Source organism: Marmota marmota, unplaced genomic scaffold (assembly GCF_001458135.2).
Source record: "Marmota marmota marmota unplaced genomic scaffold, marMar, whole genome shotgun sequence".
Taxonomy (NCBI): Eukaryota; Metazoa; Chordata; class Mammalia; order Rodentia; family Sciuridae; genus Marmota; species Marmota marmota.
In genome coordinates, this window is record NW_026000222.1 from 430948 (window position 1) to 456139 (window position 25192).

General features: G+C 57.8%; 3 protein-coding genes across 14 annotated transcripts in view; 2 read left to right on the plus strand and 1 right to left on the minus strand.

The window, feature by feature from the left end:
- Positions 1-8: 8 nt before the first annotated feature.
- Vps9d1 (VPS9 domain containing 1) lies at positions 9-10940 on the plus strand. Of its 9 annotated transcripts, XM_048792688.1 has the most exons (17): positions 16-646; positions 1090-1165; positions 2503-2628; positions 2729-2891; positions 4584-4695; positions 4783-4845; positions 5257-5309; positions 5385-5472; positions 5644-5729; positions 6223-6332; positions 6411-6719; positions 7284-7403; positions 7584-7713; positions 7922-8130; positions 8400-8496; positions 9607-9711; positions 10174-10940. In XM_048792688.1, exons 1-17 carry the CDS (start codon positions 293-295, stop codon positions 10265-10267), a joined length of 2295 nt encoding a protein of 764 aa, XP_048648645.1. In that variant the 5' UTR covers positions 16-292; the 3' UTR covers positions 10268-10940. The 9 variants fall into 9 exon arrangements, 8 of the variants coding, with proteins under 8 accessions (XP_048648648.1, XP_048648649.1, XP_048648645.1 ...); XM_048792691.1 differs by having other exon boundaries at positions 9-229; positions 6223-6719; XM_048792692.1 differs by having other exon boundaries at positions 9-229; positions 2536-2628; positions 6223-6719.
- Positions 10941-15205: 4265 nt separating this feature from the next.
- On the plus strand, positions 15206-18190 carry Spata2l (spermatogenesis associated 2 like). Its single transcript, XM_015496263.2, has one exon. It carries the CDS (start codon positions 15928-15930, stop codon positions 17272-17274), a length of 1347 nt encoding a protein of 448 aa, XP_015351749.2. The 5' UTR covers positions 15206-15927; the 3' UTR covers positions 17275-18190.
- The window catches only part of Cdk10 (cyclin dependent kinase 10), an 8104-nt gene continuing 1079 nt past the window's right edge, over positions 18168-25192 (minus strand). For 2 of the 4 annotated variants that reach the window (XM_048792572.1, XM_015495935.2), the window contains exons 2-13: positions 23395-23467; positions 22416-22487; positions 21896-21998; positions 21685-21766; positions 21296-21363; positions 20870-20922; positions 20672-20741; positions 19980-20039; positions 19677-19800; positions 19466-19605; positions 18998-19050; positions 18168-18798 (exon numbers count right to left, since the gene is read on the minus strand). In XM_048792572.1, coding sequence (XP_048648529.1) covers positions 18701-18798; positions 18998-19050; positions 19466-19605; positions 19677-19800; positions 19980-20039; positions 20672-20741; positions 20870-20922; positions 21296-21363; positions 21685-21766; positions 21896-21998; positions 22416-22434 — 870 coding nt within the window. In that variant the 5' untranslated portion in view covers positions 22435-22487; positions 23395-23467 and the 3' untranslated portion in view covers positions 18168-18700. Of the gene's footprint in view, positions 18799-18997; positions 19051-19465; positions 19606-19676; positions 19801-19979; positions 20040-20671; positions 20742-20869; positions 20923-21295; positions 21364-21684; positions 21767-21895; positions 21999-22415; positions 22488-23394; positions 23468-23541; positions 25187-25192 lie in introns of those variants that run through there. The other 2 variants (XM_015495937.2, XM_015495936.2) reach the window with 2 other exon arrangements.

A 25192-nucleotide genomic window follows, 5' to 3' on the forward strand; every position in this document is an offset into this window, starting at 1 on the left:
CCGGCGCGCTCCGGCTGCGGCTGGCTGCTGGCTGTGGGCCGCGCGGTGGACTCGGGCAGCGCGGCGCGCGCCGGGCAGAGCTCCGTCTGGCCAGCGAGTCAGAACCCGAGCCCCGGTGGGTGCGAAGCCGCCGAGCGTACGGGACTGACAGATGCGTGTGTGGCTCCGGGGCCAGCGGACCCAGTCCGGGACGGAGCCCGAGGGCCTCCCCGGCTCTGGGGATGCGGAGGTGCAGTAGCCTTCAGAGGCCGCGGGAAGGAAATGCGGGGCGCGGGGTGACTTGCCCCTGACAATGGTTGCCACCTCGTGGGCGGCGACCAGGCAGACCAGCCTGTGGAGCCACACTGGCTGCCCAAGGAGGGCATCCTGGTTCCCCAAGTTGGTTTTCTGGGGCAAGAGTCAGAAATCTGCTGGAATCCATTTTGTCCTTGTCTCTGTAGTGCAGACTGAATCTAGGGTGGATGATTTGACAACTGGTTTAGAAGAAAACAAGCACTCTGTGCTGTGGTTCCCCGCTCCGGGGCTGTCAGAGCCGTGGTCAGAGCAGTCGCACCCTAAAAACGCCGCATTCAGCCGTTCCAGCTCCTGGGCGGGGATTTATTCTGTGGTTCTGGGAAAAAGGGTTTTCCTGAACCTAAGCCATAAAGTGAGTCTGGGATTTGCAGCCTCATCCCCTCCTTAACCTCTGAGGACGCATTTTCCTTAAACGACAGAATGAATGGTTGTGTTGCACAGGAAGGAAACTTGTTGCACAGAGTGAAAAACAGCATCAGCTGCTGAAGCTGCTTCCCCAGGCCACTGAAGTAATCACTGCTTTTCTGTGCCTGAGAGGACAGTGAGAGACAGCTTGATGCCCAGGTGGTCCCTGCTTTCACTGCCCAGTGCAGATGTTGTAGGAATAAGCCCTCTGGCATCCGTCTCAGGCATCTTTTCCTTCCTGTCTGGACAGTGGGGATGCTGTCTGCCCCAGTGAATCACCACAGGCTAGGGGTCTCTCTCAGGGATAGCAGGTACTGCTGCTTCTGTTCCCTGAGGCTGTCACCCCCTCTAGTGGCCTGACCCCTGCCATTTCTCCCCTCGGGAACGCAGGAGGCATACACGGAATACCTGAGGAGCATCCACTACATCTCCCAGGTGCTACTGGAGGATGCTGGAGCTCATCAAGGTACAGCTCAGCCTTGCGTCTTTCATAAAGGCACGCTGTGAGATCTTAGCTCTTGATGCTTTCCAGGCCTGAGGTCTCTGTGTCCTTCTAGCCTGATCATTAGCAGAGAGTGGGTCAAGAGCTTGAACTGTAAAAGTGTGGCATGGTGGCATCCAGGGGCAATGCTATGGGCAAAGGGATGGATTCTCAGGAGGACAAGGCACTGACCAAGGCAGAGAGGAGAAGGCAGCACATAGGTGGGGGTGTTCTTAAGATAAGGACATGCAAAGTCCCTGAGAAGGGAATGGATGTGGGCAGGGCTCTGTGTGCCTGTGTGAGCTGTGAAGGAGCTCACAGAGGCTTTGAGCTTTGTGAGAGAGGCCTGCACAGGAACAAAGACTGAAGGAAGTTCTGCAGAGCGGACAGCAGGAGCTGGACTACTGGAGGCAGGAGCAGTGAAAGGTTTGGCACGTACCTTGCAGTGGGATTGACCAGACTTGTTATGGGAAGGTGGTGCCAAGGGCAGGAGGAGCTCAGGTGGATGGTAGGGCAAAGAAGATTTGTGAGGGAGAAAGAGAGAATTCCACCATGAACACATTAAGTCTGAAAGCAAGCAGCTCAGTGGATGTAGGGCTCAGTCAGGGAAAATCAGTGGTCACCCCAGTTCCCCAGAGAGGGAAGGAGCTCAGCTGAGTGCCAGAGGGCACTCCAGGATTGAGGCATTGGGAAGAGATATCATCAAGGGAGGGTAACATCCAAGAAGCAGAGAAACCTGAGCAGCCTGCCGTCTTTGGCAAGTTGGGCATGGGTAAGGACAGTTTCAGCAGAGCTGGGAATGAGAAGAAAATAGCGTCTTACAGGTTCTGTTCTAAGGGGAGCACAGCAGTAGGTCCAGGAGCTAGGGCTGATGGGGTCCAGGGCAGAGGGGGTGTCTGCTTAGGAATGGTTCTGTAGAAGGAAGCTCTGGGTAGGGGACGGGGTGCGAGGTGGTGCTTGGGGCCAACCTGCAGGAAGGCAATTCTGGGAGCATGTGCAGCAGGTGGGAGATGCCCAAGGAGTCCCTCTGCACATCCTGTCTCTGTGCAGTAGCCACAGAGGCTGCTTGGCCCTCACCCCAGATGTGCCATAGTTGTGGATGAGGCCTCCCAGTGAGGAGTGAAAGTCCAGCAGGGCTCTGACATTCAGAGTCTGGTGAGAGGCCAAGGGTTAGTCTGATGCTGGACTGGCCAGCCACAGGAGTGGGCATGGCCATGAGCCAAGTAGACCAGCCGGTGGAGCCACACTGGCTGCCAGAGGTGGGGGTCAGAGGTGAGGATGGGCTTGCCTGTTCTTAGCAAGCTTCTGATTCTGACTACTAGAGCTGAGTACAGCCAGCCTCTGTGCCTCCCCAGATGCTGATGAGACTGTGCCCCCCGACACCTCAAAGATGCTGAAGCTAGCTGGGCAGTGTCTGGAGCGGGCCCAGTCAACAGCTGCCAAGCTTGGTGGGTACCCAAAGAAGGAAGTTCTCCTGAAGTATCCTCAGTCTGCATCTGTTTTGTGCAGTGGGCCCCCACTGCTGATCCTGGCTTTGTATGTTTGCAGGAAAAGTGCGCCTGAAGCCAGCCATGCCTGCGGCTGCTTCAGTCCCCTCACCTGCCAGTCGACACCGCCGGGTGTGTTCCGATGAAGGAGGGAAGCTTTCTCCTTTTCTGCCACCTGAGATCTTCCAGAAGCTCCAGGTGGTAGAATCACAAAGCTCTAAGAAGTAAGATGGAGGGAGGTGCACTGAGGTTGAGGACTGGGTTTGGAGGCCAAGCACAGCGAGCCCACCATGGGGAATCAGTTGAAATGGGTCTAGAGTAGAAACATTTTTGCATGCTAGGAGCAGATGCAAGTCCTTTTAGGAAGAAACGACCTTCATCTTTCATGAGTTCTATGGCCCACAGCCAGAGATAGCCAAGCACAGAAGGAAACAAGAAACAGCAAGAGCAGACCTGAAGAGTGTCCTCAGGTAGTGCTCTCAGGCCCCTGCATCTGAAAACGCTGCCAGGAACAAGAACTGTACAGGCAGGCCAAGCCCAGGAAGAACCAAGTAGAAAGGAAACCGGACACACAATCCCGAAGTCACTTTAAAAACCAGCTGTGGCCCAGTGTGAGGCCCTGGGGGGTCCATCCTCAGCACCAAGTGAAATAAATAAAATAAAGGTTCATCAACAACTAAAAATTAAACTAGTTGGGAACAAGAATAAATTATATTCTCTGGTGGGAATCCACACAAAATCAATTGAATGAGTCTTCAGTGGTGCAGACAGCTGGAGAGAAGCCTGGGATACAATCAAGAAGGTGTCACAGACTCAAGAGAAATGGAAGGCCAAACATGTGTTTTGGAGTTCTAGAAAGGAAAGGAAGGGGGCCATTATTTGAAGATATAACAGCCCAGTGTGGTGGTGCACACCTGTAATTCCAACAGCTCAGGAGCTGAGGTAGGAAGATTGCAGGTTCAAGGCCAGCCTCAGCAACTGAGTGAGACCCTGTCTCAACAAACAAACATGAGCTGGGTTGTAGCTCAGTGGTGGAGCGCTTACCTAGCACACATGAGCACTGGGTTAGATCCTCAGCACCACACAAAAATAAATAAAATAAAGGTATCATGCTTATCTACGACTAAAAGATATATTTAAAAAATGGCTGGGGATATAGTTCAGTTGTAAAATGCCCCTGGATTCAATCTCCAGTACAAAAAAAAAAAAAAGTAGATACAAATGACAGAGAACTTTATAGAACTAATGAAAGATACCAAGACACAGATACAGGAAGCCCAGTGAACCCACTCCTCCTGCCCACTGCTCCTGGTTCCCTCATGTCTGCACATACATCTCCGGGGCAGAAGAATGCAGGGGCAGGGAGGTTCCAGTGGTGTCTTAGACTTAACTCACAAGGGCACTTCTAGAACTGACTCCACCACAACACCAGAGTCACGTCCTTGTAGGGTCCTGTTAGGACTTCCCGGTGGACTCTCCCTCCTTGGTCTTGCCCCTCCACGTGCTACCCTCCACCACCAAGAGGAGGGAGGTGGGGGAGGGCTGCGGTCAGTTGTTACCGGCACCTTGACTCTGCTGCCCCATCCCAGAGTAGACATGGTTCTCCTTTTTTGCAGACTGCAAACAAATCTGTTTGGCATGTACATTGTGCTTTTCAAGAGTTCCAAGTTGTTTCCATAGATACATAACTAGTTTTCATTCAAGTTCAAATGTCCAGCCAAAATTCCTGGCAATATGAAGTCTTGTGTTTCGGTGGCAGATTAGGAGGGAAGGCATGTCTAGTTTACCCAGAACACCCCTTGCATCTCCTTCAGCCCTTGCCACCATGACTTGGTCTCAGGAGGGATGTAAGGGAGGTGCTTGAGTCACCAGGTACTCAGTCCTGGGGTCTGGACAGCAGCGTGCACCATTTCCAGGGAGCTGACGCCCCTGGAGGAAGCTTCCCTGCAGAACCAGAAGCTGAAGGCTACTTACGAGGCCAGGATGGCCCGCCTGGACCCCAGCCAGGCCATGCAGAAGACATCACTGGTGAGTGGGTCAGGGAGGGCCTAGGGTTGGTTGCAAGAGTCCAAGGGGTGGGTGAGGAGTGGGCCTGAATCCTCCTTCCCCTCCTAGACTCTGTCTCTACAACGGCAGATGATGGAGAATCTGGTGATCGCCAAAGCCCGGGAGGAGACAGCATCCCATCTGCCCATCCTGGTTGTCCCCAAGGAGAGATTCAGAGTGTGGTCTTAGAGTTTAGGGATTCTGCAATGGGGCAGAGTGGGCCTAGGGAGAGCCTGGGAGTTCTGGAGCTGTGGAGGAGCCTGTCCTCCATGGCCGACCTGCTGCTCTGCCTCGTACCTCCTGGCTGCTGCATGAGCTGTCCATCCCCTCCAGCACCAAGTAGCTCTGTTCATAAGCTGTGACTGCCTCAGATGTCTTCCCTGGGAACAGCCTGTCCAGGTCAGTGCCTGTCCTGGCCTTGCCTGCCTGCGGGTCCCCAGGACATCTCAGGTGCTGGGGGCATGCAGGATCCGTGAGGGATAGGGAAGGGGCAGAGGTCCTCTCAGGTCAGATGTTACCGGCACCTTGACTCTGCTGCCCCAGCTCCAGCGGAAGATGGAGGAGCGCCGGTTGCGACTTCAGGAGGCTGCCAACAGGTGTGTCTCCTAACGTCTCTTAGCTAGCGGGGTTCCCTGTGCCAGCCTGGGGCCCAGCTCACCCTTCCTCCCCAGGAGGTTCTGCAGTCAGGTTGCCTTGACCCCAGAGGAGCGGGAACAGCGGGCTCTCTACGCGGCCATCCTTGAGTACGAGCAAGAGCACGTGAGTCCTGCTGGCGGAGCAGGTGGGCGGCGGAGCTAGGGTCACATAGCCTACTGGTACTGGGTCTTCCCCACACCCTGGGAGGGCTCCGGCACACTCTGGGTTGGGGACAAGGGGCATCCCATCCCAGGGGACCCACTGTGCTTTCCTTCAAGGCCCCCTGTCCTACAGGACTGGCCACAGCACTGGAGGAGCAAGCTCAAGAGGAACCCAGGGGACCTGTCACTGGTGACCAACCTTGTCTCCCACCTGCTCAGGTACTCTGGGCCAAACAGATCCCACCCACCGGTTCTCCAGGGGCTTCTCCTGTCAATAGCTGGATAACATGGAAGAGGCTGAGGAAAAAAGCTGAGTTGTGATGGCTGGGGAGGCAGCTGGTGGGGTAGCAGGCCATGGGGCTAGGGCTCTGGCCGAGGCACTGGTGCTGCTGACACCCTCTCCCGCCATGGCCCCTCTGCCATGGCCCTGTGGAGGCCTGGGCTCCCTCTGCCTTGGCCCCTCTGCCCTAATGGCAGCCTCCCCACAGGGGGCAGGTCACGCTCCAGAAACCAGACAGGAATCGCTTCTCTGAGGTCTCTTGTGGCACGGCACCTTTGTGGATGGGTGGACACCACAGAGGGTGACAGGCTGGGGTCGGGCTTCTCACCCCCCATGGAGGCCTCTGGCTTGCCCTCTGCTGAGGAGCAAGGATGGGGCAGGCAGTGGTGCGTGCCTCCTGTGCGGCCCGTCAGCCTGCTGCTCTCCTTGCAGCCTCCCCGACCACCCAATCTCGCAGCTCCTCAAGCAGCTCCAGTGTGCGGTGTACAGCGCCCTCTACCCCGCCGTGAGCCGGGGCGCCCTCAGCGCCGCGCCTGCCCCAGGTGCTGACGCACTGCTGGCCCCCGGGGGCCGGCGGCTTCGGTCCTCCCAGAGCCTCCACTGCATGCTCCCCCCCCCAGAGTCCAGCGTGGCTCCAAGGCCCCAGGAAGGACTCCCTGCCACGCCCACCCTGCCCCCACTCAACCCTGGGCCCCTGGACAGAGGGGCAGACAGCAGCCCAGCTGGGCTTCCCTCACCCCTGACGGATGCCTCAGCCTGGCTGCCAGACAAGGACAGCTCCTTTGAGGACCTGGAGCAGTTCCTGGCTGTGTCTGAGAGGTGGAGCCAGGGTCCTGGGGGGCAGCCTGAGCCACAGAGCCCGGGAACAAAGAGGGAGCCCTTGCTGGAGTGCCTGAAGACTACAGTGAAGGACATACACGATGCCATCGGTGAGCAGCAGACCCATGTGGCAGCCCTCTAGCCAAAGCCCCTTCTTGGACAACAGAGCCTCTGTCCATCCTCCATGTGGCTCAGTGGACCCTGACCCACCCAGGGTCTCCCTCTGTTCTGGGTTGTGTCCTCCCTGGGCTACATAGGGAGGTGGGGAGAAATGACCTGTCCATCCCTCCTTGTTGCCCTGGTCCCTGTAACTCTCCTGTCACAGGAGACCTGTCAGAACTGTGGGCAGCAATTAATACTGGCTGTGCCCTGGGCCAACGAGGTGCGCGTTTCCCCAGCCCAGGACTGCTGGTCCAGCATGGGCACCAGCTGGAGTCTGCAGCTCACCCCCAGCCCTTCCACTGGGAAATGGCATGAGGACCCTGGGGCTCAGGTGGCAGGGGTCTTGTGAGCCCCTTCTAGGGATGAAGGCTTCCATGATTTTAAGAACCAGTGCTGCCCACGTCCTGAAGGCTCTGGTCGTGCCCCTTCTGCACAGACTCTAAAGCCCTGTGTTTCCTACAGATGTGAGGCAGGTCCTTTAGAAAGGGGCCATCCTTCCCTCTCCTCTGCAGACCCCTGGCTACACAGCAGCCCCAGGGAGGAGGTGCAGCAGGCCTCTGGCCTCAGACCCCCTGCCCTGCCCCAGGCCATACCCACCCAGCATGGCAGGGGTGGGCGTGCAGAGATTGAAGGCAAGTAGAAGGACCAAATGGAGCCCTCCCCACACCGAGCCTGGACCTTCCTGTGGCTCAGCCACACAGGCTGGCTCGGGGGGAGGAGGACACCATTGCTCTGGGCCTAGAGCCTGCAGAGGTAATGGCAGTCGGCGGGGCGGGGGGCTGCCTGGACATCCCCAACTCTGTTCCTGGCAGACAGGCTGCTCTCGCTGACCCTTCTGGCCTTTGAGAACCTGAACACAGCCACCTGCAAGGACCGCTGCCTGGCGTGCATCGAGGAGCCCTTCTTCTCCCCACTGTGGCCCCTGCTGCTGGCCCTCTACAGGTATGTCCCCTGCCTGCCAGCCACCCCAGACAAGCCCTGGAGCACCACCGCCTGCTCTTCAGGTGACTCGGGTCCCAAGGCAGGCTTGGGAACTGTTGGACTGTTTGCTTGGGCTCACTGCCAGCCAAGTCTCCCCAGGACAGAGTTCGAGGGCCCCCAGCCACAGCTTGGCCCTGCCCTGGCCTGAGCTGGCCTCTCTCTGCCCTAGGAGTGTGCACTGCACCCAGGAGGCTGCCCTGAGTAGGAGCATGGAGCTCTACAGGAACGTGCCACCCACAGCCCTTGGCATCCCCACCCGGCTCCTCCCCCCGCACTCTGAGACTCGGGGGGCCACCACCTACCCCTACTGTGCCGCAGTCCAGGAGCTGGGGCTGCTGGTCCTAGAGAGCTGCCCTCAGAAGAAGCTGGAGCACATTGGTACGGGGGGCTTTGAGAGGTGGGAGTCACGAGGCAGATTCCCGCCTCACGGTGGTCTGGCCCTGTGCTGGCGCCTCTGGGCTACCGACATTCTCTGGCCAAATGTGAGGGCAGCACCCCTGGAGGCATGGCACCAGCTCTTCTCAGCCCTGTACCTCAGGAGACGGTGGGCAGCAGCAGGACGCCCACATGGGGACCCTTGGTCCTCCTGTTCCTGCTGGGTCCTTCTGTTGTACCCCCACCCCTGAAGCCAGGCTTCTGTGCCACAGTGCGGACCCTGCGGGCCATCTGTGTCTGTGCCGAAGAGTACTGCCGCGCCCAGGAAGCCACGCACCAGGCCAGCGCCCATCCCCCGGCAGCTGCCATGTGAGTTCTAGGAGGGGCCAGGGCACCCCGAGAAGGACACCCAGGTAGGAGGAGCTGCCCTGCCCTCAGAGACTGGGCAGGAGGGAACTCTCCCACCTGCCCTGAAGCTATCTGAGGAGGACCCGGCAGCCCTGCCTCTCCAAGCATCCAGGGCCGTTCACTTTAGCACAGTCCACAGAGGACCTGGGCTCAGAGGGGCTGGGGCCTGCCCCTTCCTCACATTCCAGCCATCTGGACAAGGCTGCTGGCATTGCATCAGGCTGGGAAAGGCTTCTCAGGGATGGGTCCTTGGCTGATGTGGCGAAGCTGAAGACTCCTTTCCCTAGCAGCATGTGCTGGTAGCCCCCGTCACACACCTAGCACAAACAAGGCAGCTGCCACTCTGAAGTCCCCGGGCCCTGCACAGGTCGCCCAGCCAGGGACATTGCTGGCATGTCCTGAGGCGAGCTGGTTTCTCCCCGCCTCAGTAGCCCAGGGGGTTTGTGGTGCCCAATCCTACTGTGACTCCCTGGACTTAGCACCCTTCTGACCTGGAGGCTGTGTCCCCCTCAGCCCTGCATAAGCTCTGCCTCCTGTTGCCCTGCACCTGGGGCCTACAGCTTCAGGTCAGCAGTGCAGGGCCGAGCTCCACCGGAGGCAAGGAAGCAGAATCCTCCTGGCCACTTCAGGCTCTGAAAGGGAGAAGCTGGCAGAAGTGGCCTGGCTCCCAATGGCCTCTTCACCTATTTCATGAGTCCCAGCCTCTACCCCCACCAGCCCATCTGTGGAGCCAGTGCAGGGCCACCATGTTCCTGCAGGGCAGGGGCTCAACCAACTCAAGCCCCGGCTCAGATTCCGGCCACCTCCCTGGCTCCTTGCCTCTACTCTTCCCAAAGCTGCTGGCCCTGAGCAACACGCCCAGAGCATCATGTCTGCCTGGAGCCGAGTGGCCACAACACTGTCAGGGTGCTAGGCCGCCAGGAGGGGGACCATCCATCCATACTCAGGGGGTCTGTTCTGCTGCTAGGCAGGAGAACAGGCAGGCCAAGACCACTCCAGGGCCACCAGGCTAGGGGAGTGAAAGGCCCTCTGGCCCTGGAGCCCACCAGCTGCTGTGCTCTTGCCCAACAGTGGTGCTGATGACCTGCTGCCCATCCTGTCCTTCGTGGTGCTGAGGAGTGGGCTTCCCCAGCTGGTGTCAGAGTGTGCTGCCCTGGAGGAATTCACCCATGAGGGGTAGGAATACCCGGGCCAGTGCGGGGGCAGGGCCAGGCATGCACCCCCAGCTAGGTGTCTCCTTGGGAAGGACTAGAGACAGGACAGCCATGTCCACCAGGGGATTTCACCCCGTTCCTAGACTGGTGCTAGGCAGTGACAGGCTGTGGGCAGACAGGAAGGCAGGCTGGAGGCCCCAGCAGCACCTCTGGGCCATGTTGTAGGTGCACCTGTGCCTAGAGCCCTTTGTGTCCCACAGTCCCTTGCTCAGCAGGCCCTGACAACACCTGCTCATGGAAGGGTGGTTCTGCCACCCACGGACAAATAGGTAGTAGGGAAAGGCCCTCCCAAGCCTGGCCTCCCTGACAGCCCAGGTCTGGTCACCTCTGGCCCAGGTCCTGCCCTGTGAGAGCAGACGTCACTTTCCAGAGTCCTGGGTGTCATGCCCCTCAACGTGACACGTGCCTTTGCCCCTCCTTGCAGCTACCTGATTGGAGAGGAGGGCTACTGCCTGACGTCACTACAGAGCGCCTTGAGCTATGTGCAGCTCCTGCCCCGAGGGGTCCAGGGCCACTGAGGTCAGCCTATGGGCCTCCATGCTGCCCTGCACACCTGGCCCTGGGGTGGGGAGCCAGCCAGGCCTGCAGGGGTCTCCTGCTCTTGCCCCTTCTTCACCCACATCTGCCCCTCTCCCAGCAGGGCCGAGGCAGCCCCCGAGCCCGCCCCTGCTCTGTTCTCTGCTAGCCTCTGAGACCTGGTAGAGGGAAAGCTGGGGCCTGTACACCACTGGCAGGCCTCTAGCATTGCACATCTGCAGGCACAACCCAGCCCGCCAACACTAGAGTGGCCCTCACAGGGCAGCAGCTCAGAGCAGGGAGGTAGGAGCCTGGCCAGAGCAGCAGTCTCCCTTCCCCCAGAACAGTCAAAGCCTTCTGAGCCAGTTTCCTGCCACAGCCTGCCAGCCCCGTCCCAGGAACTTGGGCACGGCAGTGTGGGACTGTGATTGACTGATTGGACAGCAGCTGCCCTGCTCGCTTGTGTTGGCCCAGGTGTTCCTGCCCTGAGTTTGGAACTCTGACACTCCCTGCCCTGGCTCACTTTGGTGGTGAGTGATGAATATTCCAGAACCGCTGTCCAGCTCCCACTTCTGTATAGCCTCTCCCAGGCCAGCCTGAGCCCGAGGCCACCTGCCTGCCACACACCTGTATGGCCACCAGCCTGGCCTAAAATAAAGAGTCGCTGCTGTCTGACTCTGTGTGGCTGCTCAGTCTCCACCCCACTGGCCAGAGGGAGGCCTGGCTACTGGTGTCAGGGCTCAGCATGGCCATCCTCTTCTGGTCACCGCAGAGACCACTAAGCCCAGGCACCCACCCCAAACCTGTGTTCAGAGCGACCGTCTGCTCCAGTGCAGGGTCCTCTGGGCTGTTCTTGGCCAGGCAGGTGTAGGGTTCCCTCCAGGAAGCACAGCTCCCAGGGACTTGGTGGGAAGCCAGGAAAGAGCTCCTCACCGGGACCCTGAATCGCTCCCGATGGAGACACAGGTGCCCTGCGGTGGCAGGGTGGCAGCCCGCCTACAAGTGCCCCACAGCAGCCACGTGTGAAGTCTGGCTGCCACGTGGGGATGCATGTCCCTGGTCTGCAGCACCTCCACAGGTGGATGTGCACGGAGTGCCTTGAGGTGGCCCTACATGCCACACGGGACAACACACAGATGAGTGCTCTGCCACGTTGCACTTCCCCAGATGCCTTGTGATGTCTGCTCTGGCAGGGAGGCAGGCTATCCTGTAGGGTAGCAGGGTCCTGTCCCCTCAGCAGGCCTTGACGTGGATGTTGAGAAGACGGGCTTTAAGTCCTGCTTCACAGAGCAGCGCAGGGTGGGCTGTGTGCTGAGGGAGTCCTGGTTTTGTATCTGCTGGCCCTGCCTGGGGTGGAGCACCTGCAGGCCAGTCCTGGGAGGGCTGGGGCCGCCTCCACCATTTCCTGGGTGTGTCCAGGTGCTGCTTCAGCTTAGTCCCTCAGTCTTCTGGAGACTGTGGATCTGCAGCAGGTTGGACAAGGAACAATCTTCCCATTGGAAATCCTGCAAGTCAACAAGAAAAAGGCAGAAGTCCCCAATTATAAAAACAGCAATGGCCTCAAACAGCCTTTGTATAGAGGAAGAGAGAGAGAAAGAAAAAAAAAAAAACCAGTATGAGAGGAAGGAAGTTTTCAGAACCATAACAAGAAATGGAAGTTAAACCAGCCTCGCTGGCATACACCTATAATCACAACAGTTTAGGAGGCTGAGGCAGGAGGATCACAGTTTCAAAGCCAGCCTCAACAATTTGGTCCTTGTCTCAAAATAATAAATAAGATGATGTGGGGATGTGGTTCAGCAGTTAATTTAAACATGCCTGGGTTCAATCCCTGGTACAAAAAAAAAAAAATGCAACTTGAAACAGTAATTTCAAGCTGAGGTTGTGGCTCGGTGGTAGAGCACTTGCCTAGCATGTGTGAGGCACTGGGTTTGATTCTCAGCACTGCATATAAATAAAAGTCCATTGACAACTAAAAAAAAGTTAAAAAAAAAAAAATAACTTCACCAGGCCTGGTGGCACACGCTTATAATCCAGCAACTCAGGAGGCTGAGGTAGGAGAATCCCAAGTTCAAAGCCAGCCTCAGCAAAAGCAAGGAACTAAGCAACTCAGTGAGACCCTGTCTCAAAACACAAAATAGGGCTGCTATGTGGCTCAGTGGTTGAGTGCCCCTGAGTTCAATCCCCAGTAGCCTCCCCCCGCCAAAAAAAAAAAAAAAAACTTTATACCATTGCAACTGGGGAGGGTAGCTGTGGGGTGGATGGTGCAGTGACCAGCTGCACTCCTCAGGGTCAAGGTAAGTATTGATGGACCCACTGATGTAGCAGTGCTCATGGGAGAGACGTGCACAAATTAAAGGGACATAGCATCCATCCTTGGGCAAGCAGGAAGCAAGGTAAGGATGCATCAACTGGTTTTGTGCATGACCTTGCATCCAGGAATAGTTAATGGGTGTGCAATCCAGGTAGGGCTGCTTCCACACTGGGGTAACCTAATGCTGAGGGGTAGGATCCATCTGAAGAGCTATCTGTTCATATGTCTTGAGTTCGATGCTGGTGGTCAGCTGGGACCTCAGGGCTGTCAGAACATGCGAGGCCTGTACATGTATCTTGTGGCTGCTGTAACAAAATACCACAAAAATTCACTCTCATGGTTCTGCAGGCCAGAAATCTGAGGTCTCAGTGTCAGCAGGGCCACACACTCTCTGAAGACTAGGGGAGACTCCTTCCTGCCTTTTCCAAGCTATTAAATCTTCAGGATCCCTGAGGTCCTTCAGTTGGAGCTATCTCACTCTCATCTCCATTTCCACGTGGTCTTCTACCTCTGTGTTTAAAACGCTCTTCTTACAAAGACATCAATCATCTGGGATTAGGGGCCATCCCAGTCTGGAATAACCTCATCTTGATGATCTTAGAAAGCCCTGTCTCCCAGGAGTTGTAGTCCCAGACTGCAGGTGTACAGGGATCCATCCACTCCTGCCAGTCTCCTCAGAGCACCAGCTGGGGTCTGAAAGTTAGCATCTCAAAATAAGGCAGGAGCATGGCCACGCTCCTACGTTTTTGTTTTTGTTTTTTTTCTTTTGTGATACTGGGGATTGAACCTAGGGGAACCACACCACTGAACCACAGCCCCAGCCCTTTTTATGAGATATAGTCTCCCTAAATTGCCCAGGTGGCCTCGAAATTGCAATCCTCCTGCCCCAGCCCCTGGAGTTGTTGGGATTAAGGTGTGTTAGCCACTGTGCCTTGCTGGGCATGGCATCCTAATGATCTGGCCTCTGAAGTCCCAGTACTGCTGAGTCAAAGGCGGCCTGAAACCGCGGGGGGGGAGTGGTCACTGGGGGCCCAGCAGGTTCAAGAAGAAGGGAGCTAGGAGACAGAGGAATCAAATCAGGAACAGAGAAGGGTTCACTCGATCCTTGCTGACAGGAAGAAAATGAAAGGCTGAAGAGCTGCAGGCAAATGAAGTCAGCTCCCCTAAGGGTCAGTGTGACCCCTTGGATGCCTAAACACTAAATGAAAAACTCCCAGTTTAGTAGCAGCCAGCAAAACGCCTCAGAGAGATCTGCCTACTTGGTTACAACGTTTAACGAATTTCCTTAGAAACATCTAAAAATATCCCAGTGAAAATCCTAACAGAAGGCAGGTAACTTTCCCCGGGGAAGGTCCCTTCTGGACACATTTGAGCCTTGGTTTGGTGACCTGGGGAGGAAAGGAGCAGGAGGTGCCCAGGAAGAGGACCTAATAGAACACCCTGCTTCCATCCGGCGGGGACCCTCCGGCGTTCACCCCCCTCCACCAGAGGAAACCAAAGGAAGGGAAGTCAAACGTCCCGAGAGGGGTGGCCCAGACTAAGGCTGGCAGATCTGCAGCGCGGCCGCTTGGCAGCCTCGAGGCCACGCTGGCCGACAGAGGGAGGGGAACGCCTTCATCTCGCCTCAAAGACCCCCAGACCAGGGGTTGAGAGGTACGGAGCAACGAGCAGAGCAGGGAAAGCCACCCAACCCAGAGACTGCTGCAGGAACCACCGTCCCCATCCCACCCGGAGCGCGTCCCTCCGGGGACTCGGCCNAGTTATAACCCTCTGGATGCTGGGCATCTGGGGCAGAACTGCCTTTATATCCTCTCCTTCCTGTGCTGTTGCCCTGAAGCCACCCTACAGCTGTTTCCCTAGGGCACAGGAAATCTAGAAAGTCTCCTGTTTCTCCCTTGAAGGAAAGGACCCTTGTGGCTGCATTGTGAATCCATGTGAGCTTTGGAACTTCCGTGCACAGTCTCTCCTGCTAACCCCAAGCCCGATTCCTTTATTCTGGCCCCAGACAGGCCTTGTCTGCATTGTGGAAGTTCCCCACACAGCCACTAAATGCCTGGATGTTTTCTTCCCTCTAGAGAAACCTGATGTAAAGCAAAAGTCGAACAAGAAGAAATTTGTCATTCCGCAGATCATCATCACTCGGGCCTCAAATGAGACTCTAATCAGCTACTGTTCCACTGGAAATGAAGAGCAGAGAACCATTCGGGAACAGGCTGATTGGGGTCCCTACCACCGACACAGGAACCCCAGTACAGTAGCTGCTTATGATCTGCATACTAAAGAATAAACAAGCGCCCCTGAATTGTCATGACTCAGTGTGCTGAGTTTCAGCCACACAGGCAAAGGGCCATCCTGCCCCTTTGGAGCCAAGGTGCCCTCAGTCCACTAGGTTCTGCCTCAGTGACCACCTTGGTCTTACCTTCCCTAGGGCCGCTGGCAGCTTATGGAGTGACACTGACAGGTTCAGAGAGTGAAATTTGTAGTGTTAAATGAATAAACTAGCATTTCCGTGTTGGAAGTGGCTGGCTGTGATGAATGATGGACAGCAGGTTGCCCACCCTCCATGTGGCTTGCTCAGGGTCTGCAGGGCCAATCTGGGAAGCTGCCAGGCGCCGGCTGATCTGGTCTGTAAAGGAGGATGCTGAAGCCGGAGGGGGGACGGGGGGATGGGGTGGACAGCACGGATGGGGGATGGCACGGACCTGGTTCCCGGCTAGGGCCGGGTCGGGCTCTCTGGGGAGCTGCCCAGAGCTGGAGGGGGCAGGGCTGCCGGATGCTCCTAGCTAACTGGGAGGAGTAGGAGGGTGATGACGTCAGTGCCCACGTGGGCGAGGTGTGCCTCCACCGGTTGCCTAGCTGCAAACAGCCTCTTGGAAGGAACTCAGGAGCTGGCAGCTCCACTGGGGCACCGCTGGTCCAAGGTTGTTGAACTTTTATTCAGCCTTTCAGACTAGGGGATAAGGAGGGCCCACTAGCCCCACGGTGGGGAGGGGCAAAAGCAGAATGGCCAGGCCTGTCCTTGAGGGTCTCAAAGCGCAGGGGGAGGCTGGGAAGGAGCAGAGCTGGCTGGTGATTTGGTTCTGCCTCTTGGCTGTGTGACTTTGGGCAAGTTACCTAATCTCTCTGAGCCCATTTTGTTTTCTGAGAAAGGGACACAGGTCCACAGAAAAGGAAGTTCTACAGCTGGTGCTCAGTACCTGGGAGGTGTGTGCCTCCAGCTACTGTAAGCAGAGGGGTGCTCCACAGAGCCCTGGAGTTTCAGAACTTACTTAGGAGAGGCACATGCCATGGGTCTCATGATCCTTTTGGTTCTTCTAGAAAGCCATTTCAGGGTACTCACCTAGCTGCATGAGAGGACTAGGGTGTAACTCAGGCAAGCAGGGCACTTGCCTCACACAGGCGAAGCCCTGGTTCAATCCCCAGTATTGCATCCATGCAGGGGAGTACTACACAGTAGGGAAAAGATGCACAGCAAAGCCTCCTACCCTGGTGAGGAAAGGTCTCCAGTACTGTCGTGAAGAAGCAGAGAAGCAGGAGAGTGCTGAAGAAGCTGTTTTAAGGGGACGGACTAGAGTAGCAAACCCCGGGGTAGGAGGAGGTGGGAGAGTCCAAGAGGAGAACTGCTCTAGGCAGGGCACTCGGTGTGGACCTGCCCCAGACAGGTCAGAGCAGTGCTGGGGCCTGGCTGGCAGAGGGCCTGACCAGGCCCCTCCCTTGCAGACCTTCTCGGGGGGCTACGTGCATGTGCTGAAGGGCGTGCTCTCCGAGGAGCTCCTCATCCAGAGCTTCCAGAAGATGGGCTACGTGCGCAGGGACAGCCACCGCCTGATGGTGACCGCTCTGCCCCCTGCCTGCCAGCTGGTGCAGGTAGCCCTGGGCTGCTTCGCCCTCCGGCTGGAGTGTGAGATCCTAGGTGAGGTGCTGACCCAGCTGGGCACCAGTGTGCTGCCAGCAGAAGAGCTACTGAGGGCCCGGCGGGCCAGTGGGGATGTGGCCTCCTGTGTGGCCTGGCTGCAGCAGCGGCTGGCCCAGGACGAGGAGCCACCGCCTCTGCCTCCCCGGGGCACTCCTGCTGCTTACAGGGCCCCGCGGGACCTGTACCGGGACCTTCAGGAAGACGAAGGCTCGGAGGAGGCCAGCCTCTACGGGGAGCCCTCACCAGGTGCAGACTCACCCCCTGTGGAGCTGGCCTACAGGCCACCACTCTGGGAGCAGAGTGCCAAACTGTGGGGCACTGGGGGTGGGGCCTGGGAGCCCCCAGCAGAGGAGCTGCCTCGAGCCAGCAGCCCACCCTATGGGACCTTGGAGGAGGAGCTGGAGCCTGAGCCCTCTGCCTTCTCTTTCCTTTCACTGCGCCATGAGCTGAGCCGACCTGGGGACTTGGCTGCTCCTGAAGGCCCTGTGAGCCCAGGGAGGGCCAGTCCTCGACATGTGCGGGCAGAGGGGGCCTCAGCCTATGGGCCTGTCCCTGAGCCCCTGAGCTACCAGGCACACAGCTGTCTAGCCCCCGGTGCCCTGCCCACCCTTTGCTGTGACACTTGCCACCAGCTACATGCTGCCCACTGCACAGCCCTATCAGCCTGCCGCCCCAGCCACTCACTGCGGGCACTGCTCAGTGAGGCCCAGAGGCGCCTGTGGCTGCAGCGTGCACAGGTGGACACCCTGCTGTACGACAGCCCAGGGGCCCGCCCCTAGGCCCAACTGGCTCAGGTCAAGGGTTTTCAGGAATTTCCATGGTGCTGCTCTTGGGGAGGGGCCAAGGCCATTGAATGCCCTGGTCTCCCTATCCCTGGGGGAGTCCAGGGAGGTGGGGGCAGAGCCTCCATGGGAAGCTCCTGCCTGGGGCCAGTACCAAGTCCTCCTCCCCCAGGGGCCAGGCTCAGGCCCAGCTGGCAGTAAGCCCTGAGCTGGACTGACACACCTGCCAATGTGTCCCTGTCCTCCATGCCCAGTATACTGAGCGAAGGGTCCCTGTCACCAGTACCCGAACCTGTCCCTGAGAAGGACCCACCCCTTTAAAATCCCCTCACCTGCTGGCTGGCCCGTAGCTCCTAGTCCATTCCCTGCAGCCTGTGGTTCAGGACAGCAGGTTGCCCACCCTCCATGTGGCTTGCTCAGGGTCTGCAGGGCCAATCTGGGAAGCTGCCAGGCGCCGGCTGATCTGGTTTGAGGGCCTTGGCCTCCCCACAGTGTCACAGCCAGGGGGTGCTGGCTGGTGGAACCCAGGCAGCTGTGCCACTTCCTACCCAGTGGAGAGAAGGCTCAGCCACCAGCACCCCTGCTGCCTCCCAGCAGAAGAGGGGGCAAGTCCTGCAGGCCACCCACTGGACTGCTGTGTCCACTGTGGGTCTGTGCAGCTGCTGCAGACCCCAGAGGGAAAAACCACAGCCTGCTTTCCCTGGAGGCCACCTAGGGCCCCTGAGACCAGGGTCCCTAGGCCGCCAGCCCACCCAGGGATGGGTAAGTGCAGAGTCTGCCCTGGCCCAGCTTCAGGGGGCAGGCACAGCGATCTGTGCCCCATCCTGCTCCTCCTCCCCAGTGCACTCAGAGGACACTGTCCATGTCACACAAGAAGGAACCCCACAGTATATTAAACAATGGTGAAACCAGGTCTATTAGGAAAGTGTTTCTCTTGCTCAGGATGGGAGCCAGCTGCTTAGGAGTTTCAAGGGTGCCCCCCTTCCCAGCCCTGCCCAGGGTCACCACAGCTTCTCTTGAGCCCTGTGCAGCCCCTGTGACCAAGAGGCAACAGCACAGCAGTCCTCAGAGGCCAGTGCCCACCCCTGGCTCCAAGACCCCACTAAGCTGTACCGCCTGAGATCTCAGCACCAGTGTGTCCTCCTCTCAGGAGTGTCTGCCAGACAAGACCCTGCACAGCCACCAGGTGTGGCCACGACAACTCAGCTCACCTGGGTACACAGGCTGCAGCTCCCGCCCCTACTGCACCCCAAGTCCATACCTGCCTGGTTCTGGGCACAGGCAGGGTGGAGTCAGCTCAAGGAACAGGATGGTTGAGGGTAGCCTGGGGACAAGCTGCATGCCAACTTCCCAGGAGGCCCAACCTGACTTGCAGGGGCATTCCCAGTCCCCTGCAGGCCTGGCCATCTGACGCAGGCCCACCTCAGGGCTTACACCGCTTGCTCTGGCTCTCTGCAGTGGCCGGGGCAGCTCGCTTATTTCGGTGGTGGGGGAAGGTGGGCATGAGCTCCGGCTCACAGGCTGCAGGAGAGGAGCAGTTCAGTGTTAGGGTAGAGGGATGGGTGGCTCCCCAGCAGACCAGGCCATGGGGCATGCTCCAGGTCCTCACCTATCCAGGATGTCCACATCCTGCGTGCCCTGGAAGTCCACCCACCAAGAAAAGGGCCACTGGCCAAGCAAGCCCCCAGAGAACAGAACCCAGAGGGTCTGGGGAACTTACGCAGGGGCTTCTCCTTGAAGTAGGAGCTCTCCAGGCAGTCTCCCGCGGTTGCCCTGCAGAAAAGCAGCCCATTAATGGGATGCTGGCCTCAAAAAGGTCTGTCCCCTCACACCCCAACCGCTTCTGTTTTAAACTTCCAGTAGCAGGGTAGATGGTAAAGGGACGTTTGGGGTCCAGAGACCACAGGGAACCTCAGAGTGAGTTCTACAACAGGAGGAAGCAGAGAGAACCCACCCTGGACATTGGCAGCAAGGCGGCCCATGTTTTGAGAAACTGTCTTTCAAGGTTCTGCTTGAGCTGGGGGAAGGGGTAGAGCACTGGCCCAGGGGATGCGGCTCCAGGTTCAGACCCAGCACCACAAGAATAAATAAGGGATGTGGGTTTGAGGGGTCCCTCCACCTCTGCAGAGAGCAGGGTCTTCCCATTCCAAATGCTGACTCGCAGTACTGCCCGCAGGCGGGATCTGACCTTTTCTTGGGGTCATACATGAAGAGGAAATTCAGCAGGCGTAGTCCAGCCTCTGAGAGCCAGGGGAACTTGTGCTTGAGGTTGTTGTATGGCTGTTTCCTCAGGCTGTACTGGCCAGCCAGGGGCAGCTTTGAGAAACCCTGCAGGAAGCAGGGCTGGAGCCATGGACGGGCTGGGCACAGGGGGCACTGGGGACTGCCAGGTTACCCACCGGCCAGATGTTTTCGCTGGGTGTCCCCAGCAGCTGCACGATTAGGTCAATCTGGTGAATCTCAGAGGTGCCTGGGAGAAGGGGCTTGTGGGCCAACAGCTCAGCTAGAACGCAACCCACCGCCCTACAAGGGGAGAGACCACAGACCTGAGTGCCATGCCACCAGACTGGTGATGGGATAGGCAAGAGGGCACAGCCAGGGCAGACCTGCTCCCACGGCCACTCTGCAGCTGCACTCTCATGCGCCCTGCCCTGCCCTGCCCTGCCCTGCCCTGGCTGAGCTCTGGGAGCAGCGGCTCTCACCACATATCGATGCTGGTGGTCTGGGTGGTGGTTCCCAGCAGCAGCTCAGGCGCACGGTACCTGCAGAGAAAGGCACTCCAGGTCGCTGTGGCCAGCCCCTCTCCTTCAGCCAGGGCCAAGCCTCCCAGAGGCTCCACAGTACCCTGAACAACAGGACCACTACTGCCAGGTCCAATACCCTCTGCTCTAGGCCTGAAAACCAGGGTGACACAGTGGTCACAGCTGTTAATGGAGAGCTGCCACATGAGCCTGTCCTGGGCGTTACGAGAACCACCAAGGCCTCGGCACAGGCCTGTGGACATCAGCCTGCTGGAGTGTGGTTAATGCACACTCCAGAGGTGCCACATAGGGACCCTCATGTCCTCCCTTGCCACAGGTCGTTCTGCCTGTTAACAGGATGATCACGGAGCTACGGAGGCCACCCAACTCCCAAGGTGCTTCCAAGCCAGCTCTGAAGGCACCACCTCAGGAAGGTGGACAAGGTGGGCTCCTTAAGGCCACTAAGCCTAGCTGTCACCCTTTGCCAGGTCAACCCTGGCTGTTCTAGGAAGCTGTCCTAGGCCACAGGTGACCTGGAGTGCCTTTCTCTGTCCAGCCTTTATGAGTCTCCCAGACTCTCCACTCTTCTGCACTGTTGGCCCCACCCTCAAAGTGCCCTGAAACAGGTACACTCATCCCCGGGAGGGACTCACCAGAGGGTGACCACCTTGGGGGTCATTGGCTTGACTGGCACACCGTAGGCCCGGGCCAGGCCAAAATCCGCTGTGGTAAAGGCAAAGAGGGAAGGAGAGGTCCTTCAGGGCACTAAACAAGGACCAACACCCCCACCACCAAAGGTGTGTCCACAGAAAGCCACCTCCACACATACAGGGCCACCACCCTGTACCCACCTGTCTTCACACAGCCCTTGTCAGTCATGAGCAGGTTGGACACCTTCAGGTCCCTGTGACAGAACGCCAGTGTTCCCAGGAAGCAAGCTCCATGGGGCAGACTCACCACAGCCTTGAGACCACATCGGTCTTACACTGCCCCCAACCCCCTTCTGAAAGCAAAGGGTAGCAATGGCAAGGACACTGGCCGCCAGGTAAGCAGTAGCTCCCGCTGCTATGAGAGAGGCAAAGCCGGCCTCCGGCTCCCATCCCCAAAGGCCCCCCACTCCCAGCAGTTCCTGGCAGAAGACGTTTCCCCCAGGCAGCTGGAGAACTTCTACTGTACACTGCCCCTGGAGGTCTCTGCGAATGACTGCAGTAGGGGAGGCCGGTCACCCTGCCCAGTGCAGGCAACTGCTCCGACCTCCTGTGGCTTCCTCAGTTCACCTGTGAATGATGAAGTTCCTGTGAAGGTACTGGAGGCCCCGGAGCACCTGCAGCACAATGCACTTGACCTGTGTAGAGACCCAGGCAAGGGTTAGGGCGAGCCCACGGTGGACCCTCTATGTGCCATGTCCTTACTGGTGGCCAGGCTGTCAACACACAGCCTCAGGAACTTAGTGGTTGCTGTGTCCAATACAACCAGAAAAGTACAGTTGCCGTCTCTCCTCCCCAGGGGCCTCACGTGTCCCAGGCTGGGCTCCTCGCACTCCCCAACATGCCCCACAGGCAGTAACTCCACCTCTTTCAAGAGGGCTGAGACACCCCCACACCACCACCAGCCTTGTTTGGTACAGTGGTCACTGACCAGGGCTCGCAACGTGCCCCTCACATACCTGAGCTTCAGAGAAGGGCGTCGGCATATTCTCTAGGAGGCTGGCCAGGTCCTGTTCACAATAACCCATCACCAGGAAGATGCTGGGAGAAAACACAGGAAAACACATGCCCCATCCTGTCTTCTCCCTTCTGGGCAGAGGCCCTCCCTCACTGCAGGAAGGGTGGCACAGAGGAACAGGGCCCACACGGGTGGTGGGCCCAGCAGGGTACCTCTCCAGGTGGTTCCCGACAACCACCTCCTTGAGCTCCACAATGTTTGGGTGGCGAAGGCGCAGGAGCAGAGTGATCTCCCGCAGGCTGCTGATGGGGATGCCTGCAACAGAGAAGGCTCAGTGAGCCCCTGCCCTGCCTTCAGGCTCCAGGGACACCCAGTGAAAGATGCCGCTACTGTCCCGGCTCAGGGAGACTGGCCATCCCAACACCACTCGTCACTGTCACTCATCAATAAAATCAGCAACTCTGTGCTCACTGCTGTACTGAGGGCATCCTGGTGGGTCCGAGCCCCCCCCCCCACTGCGGCTCAGCGGGGTGCCAGATTGGAGTGGAAGGTAGGTGAGGTGAATCGCCAGACTGGAGGGAGAGGAGGGGCAGGAGAGAATCCACACACCTCCAGGCAGTGGGGATAGACTTCACAAACCTGGCCTGGAGGTGACAGGCTGAGCCAGCCCCCTAATCATACCCCTTCCTGCTTTGAGGTCCTAGCTGTAGTAGTCTACCCCTCCCCACTCACCATCCTTCTCCTTGTCCATTCGCACCTTCTTCAGGGCAACGATCTCGTCTGTCTGTGTGTCGCGGGCCCGATCTGGAATGGAAACCCATCACAAGCCCCTCTGTGCTAGGCAGGAGCCCCTCTGAGGCTCCTTGGGGTTCCCTGCCCCTCCTCAGAAGCCCCCTCAGCTCCTCAGGGTTCCCTTCCTCTTCTCAGAAGCCCCCCTCAGCTCCTCAGAACTGCCTTCCCTCTAGCAACCTAGTGCCTAGTGATGCTCGGTCCTCACTCTGTGCAAGCAATACTCCTGAGACAAGCTCCCCGGGGCTCCCTCACTTGAGCTGGGTGGGAATGAATACCCAGTTCCTCTCTGAAACCTGGCCTCCGGCAACTCAGGCAACATCTGACCCACTGCTTCACACCTGCCTGCAGCTATGTCCCAACAACAAATAAAGTGCTCTATCTGGATGGTCCCTCTTCCAAACACTAGACAGAAAGTCTCACACCAACAGAGCTGGTATGAACACCAGCTGCTGCTGAAAATTCTACCTTTCAATATTCTAACAGCCGCTGCATTCCATGGTTATACATTTGGGTTACTGATATTAGCACCCTGAAACTGAGGTTTGCCCCCAGATATGGTGTAAAGTTCATGGAAACTGCACTAGGCGTTAAAAGTTCCTGAACAAGCTTTGGGATTGAGGGCTGGGGATGTGGCTCAAGCGGTAGCACGCTCGCCTGGCATGCGTGCGGCCCGGGTTCGATCCTCAGCACCACATACAAAACGAAGATGTTGTATCCGCCGATAACTAAAAAATAAATATTAAAATTTAAAAAAAAAAAAAAAAAAGCTTTGGGATTGAACCCAGGGGCACTTAACCACTGAGCCACATCCCAGCCTTGAGAAGCTTTTGCCAGCCCCAACACAGCTGCCTTGTGGCAACCCAGCCTGTACTCATCAGCCACAAGCTGCGCCTCCAGGCACCCCACGGTGGTCACTCACACACAATGCCATAGGTGCCCTCGCCAATGCGGTTCAGCTTCTCAAACTCCTTCACGCTCCGGCATCGCCCCAGCTGAAAGAGAGAGGTGCTGCCCGTGTGGCGCCTGGAAGCTGGTAAACAGCTGAGAACAGGCATTTCTCACCCACCTGGCACTGAGAAGTCCACCCATGTCCTGCTCACCAAAGAGAGAAGCAGCCACACACTTGGGCTTCTCTGATGAGAAAGGGGGAGGATGATACTGGGCCCACTTTGAACGAAATACAGAGGTGGCCTAGCCACTCCTTCTCCATCCCAGTGTGCATGCCTGCTGTCTACAAGAGTCACCACTGTGCACAGCAACACCATTATGGCAGAGAATACTATCGTCACCATCCAGTCACTACCTCCTCTGTGTGAAGACACATGGCTCAGGCTGGGCAGGGTGGCGCAGGCCAGTAATTCAGCCACTCAGGAGGCTGAGGCCGGAGGATCCCAAGTTTCAGGCCAGCCTCACCAACTTAGCGAGATCCCGCCTCAAAATAAAAACTGAAATGGGCTGGGGATGTAGCTCAGTGGTAGAAAAAGAGCACTGTGATTCAATCTCTTGTATCAAAAAAAGAAAAGAAAAACAGAAGAAAAGAAGCACTGTTCAGTGGCACCTGGCCACGTGTGTCTCCCAGGTCCAAGGAAGCTGGCTACCACCCCCTCCCCTCCCGGGAGGCTGGGAATGGCTGAGAACAGGGGGAGGCGCAAGGCAGAAGAGGGCTGGGATGCAGCTCAGCGCTGGACTGCTTGCCAGCATGCTCCAGGCCATGGCTTCAACCCCCAGTACCACAAAAAAACCACCATGGCCCACCGTGGGGAAAACAGCTGCCTTTCTAGGATGTTAGTGAAGAGAGGAGATAAAGCTCTGTGCACCCTGACAACCCTGCATGATGTGGTGCCTCTGGAGAACGGAATGAGCACTTCTCCTTGGGTCTAAGCAGTGTCTGCAGCAGGGTTCTGATTCCCACAGCCTCTCCTGGTTTCCCTTCTCTTGTCTTGTTACTCTCTGAGACCTAGAGGCAACGGGCCTGGCTCCCTCCAGGGTCTCATCCCTCCTCACACTGCTGCTCTGCTGGCACCTCCTGCTCTGCCCCTGCCTCCTGAGTGTGGCATGCCACCCTTCTCATCTGTGTCCAATCTGATCACACTTCCTGGTCCAAAAGAAATGCCAGTTCTTCTGCCCATCTCGTCCTGGCCCCAGCTGAACGCGACTCCTAAGACCCTAGAGACTTCCAGGTCTCCAGGCACTGCTAATTATGCACTTTGCCTATCCTCCCATTGGGCCACGACCATTATTTGTTTGTTTATTTATTTTGGTGCCAGGGAGTGAACCCAGGGGCGCTTAACCCTTCACTGAGCCACATCCCAGCCTTTTTCAATATTTTAGAGACAGGGCTTCGCTAAATTGCTGAGGCTGGCTTTGAGCTCCCCATCCTCCTGCCTCAGCTTCCCAAGCGGCTGGGATTCCAGGCGTGCACCACCATGCCCAGCTCTTGATGCTTCGAAACACAACCCCGCTTTCCTTACACCATGTGTCCACCTTGGTAAAAATCGTTCAGCGCCTTCATCCCACAAAAGAGACAGTAACGGAAGTGGCGGCACAGGTCCCCAGAGAGGGCTGCCGGCCCCGAAGAGCCCAGGCGCAGATGGAGAGGGGAAGCAGGCCGCCAAGTTCTCGCCCAGCACCAGCTGCGGCGGCGGAGCCCGTCGCGGGCGGAATCGGGAAAGCAGGGGTAGGAGCTGGGAGTCTGCCCTCGCGGGAGGCCGGGCCTC

Coding starts and splice junctions, on each gene's coding strand:
- Spata2l (XM_015496263.2), top strand. CDS start 15,928: ATGAGAGGACTAGGGTGTAACTCAGGCAAGCAGGGCACTTGCCTCACA.
- Vps9d1 (XM_048792685.1), top strand. CDS start 293: ATGGTTGCCACCTCGTGGGCGGCGACCAGGCAGACCAGCCTGTGGAGC. Junction 4,696..4,782: donor CCATGCAGAAGACATCACTG/GTGAGTGGGTCA, acceptor TTCCCCTCCTAG/ACTCTGTCTCTACAACGGCA. Junction 5,473..5,643: donor TTGAGTACGAGCAAGAGCAC/GTGAGTCCTGCT, acceptor CCTGTCCTACAG/GACTGGCCACAGCACTGGAG.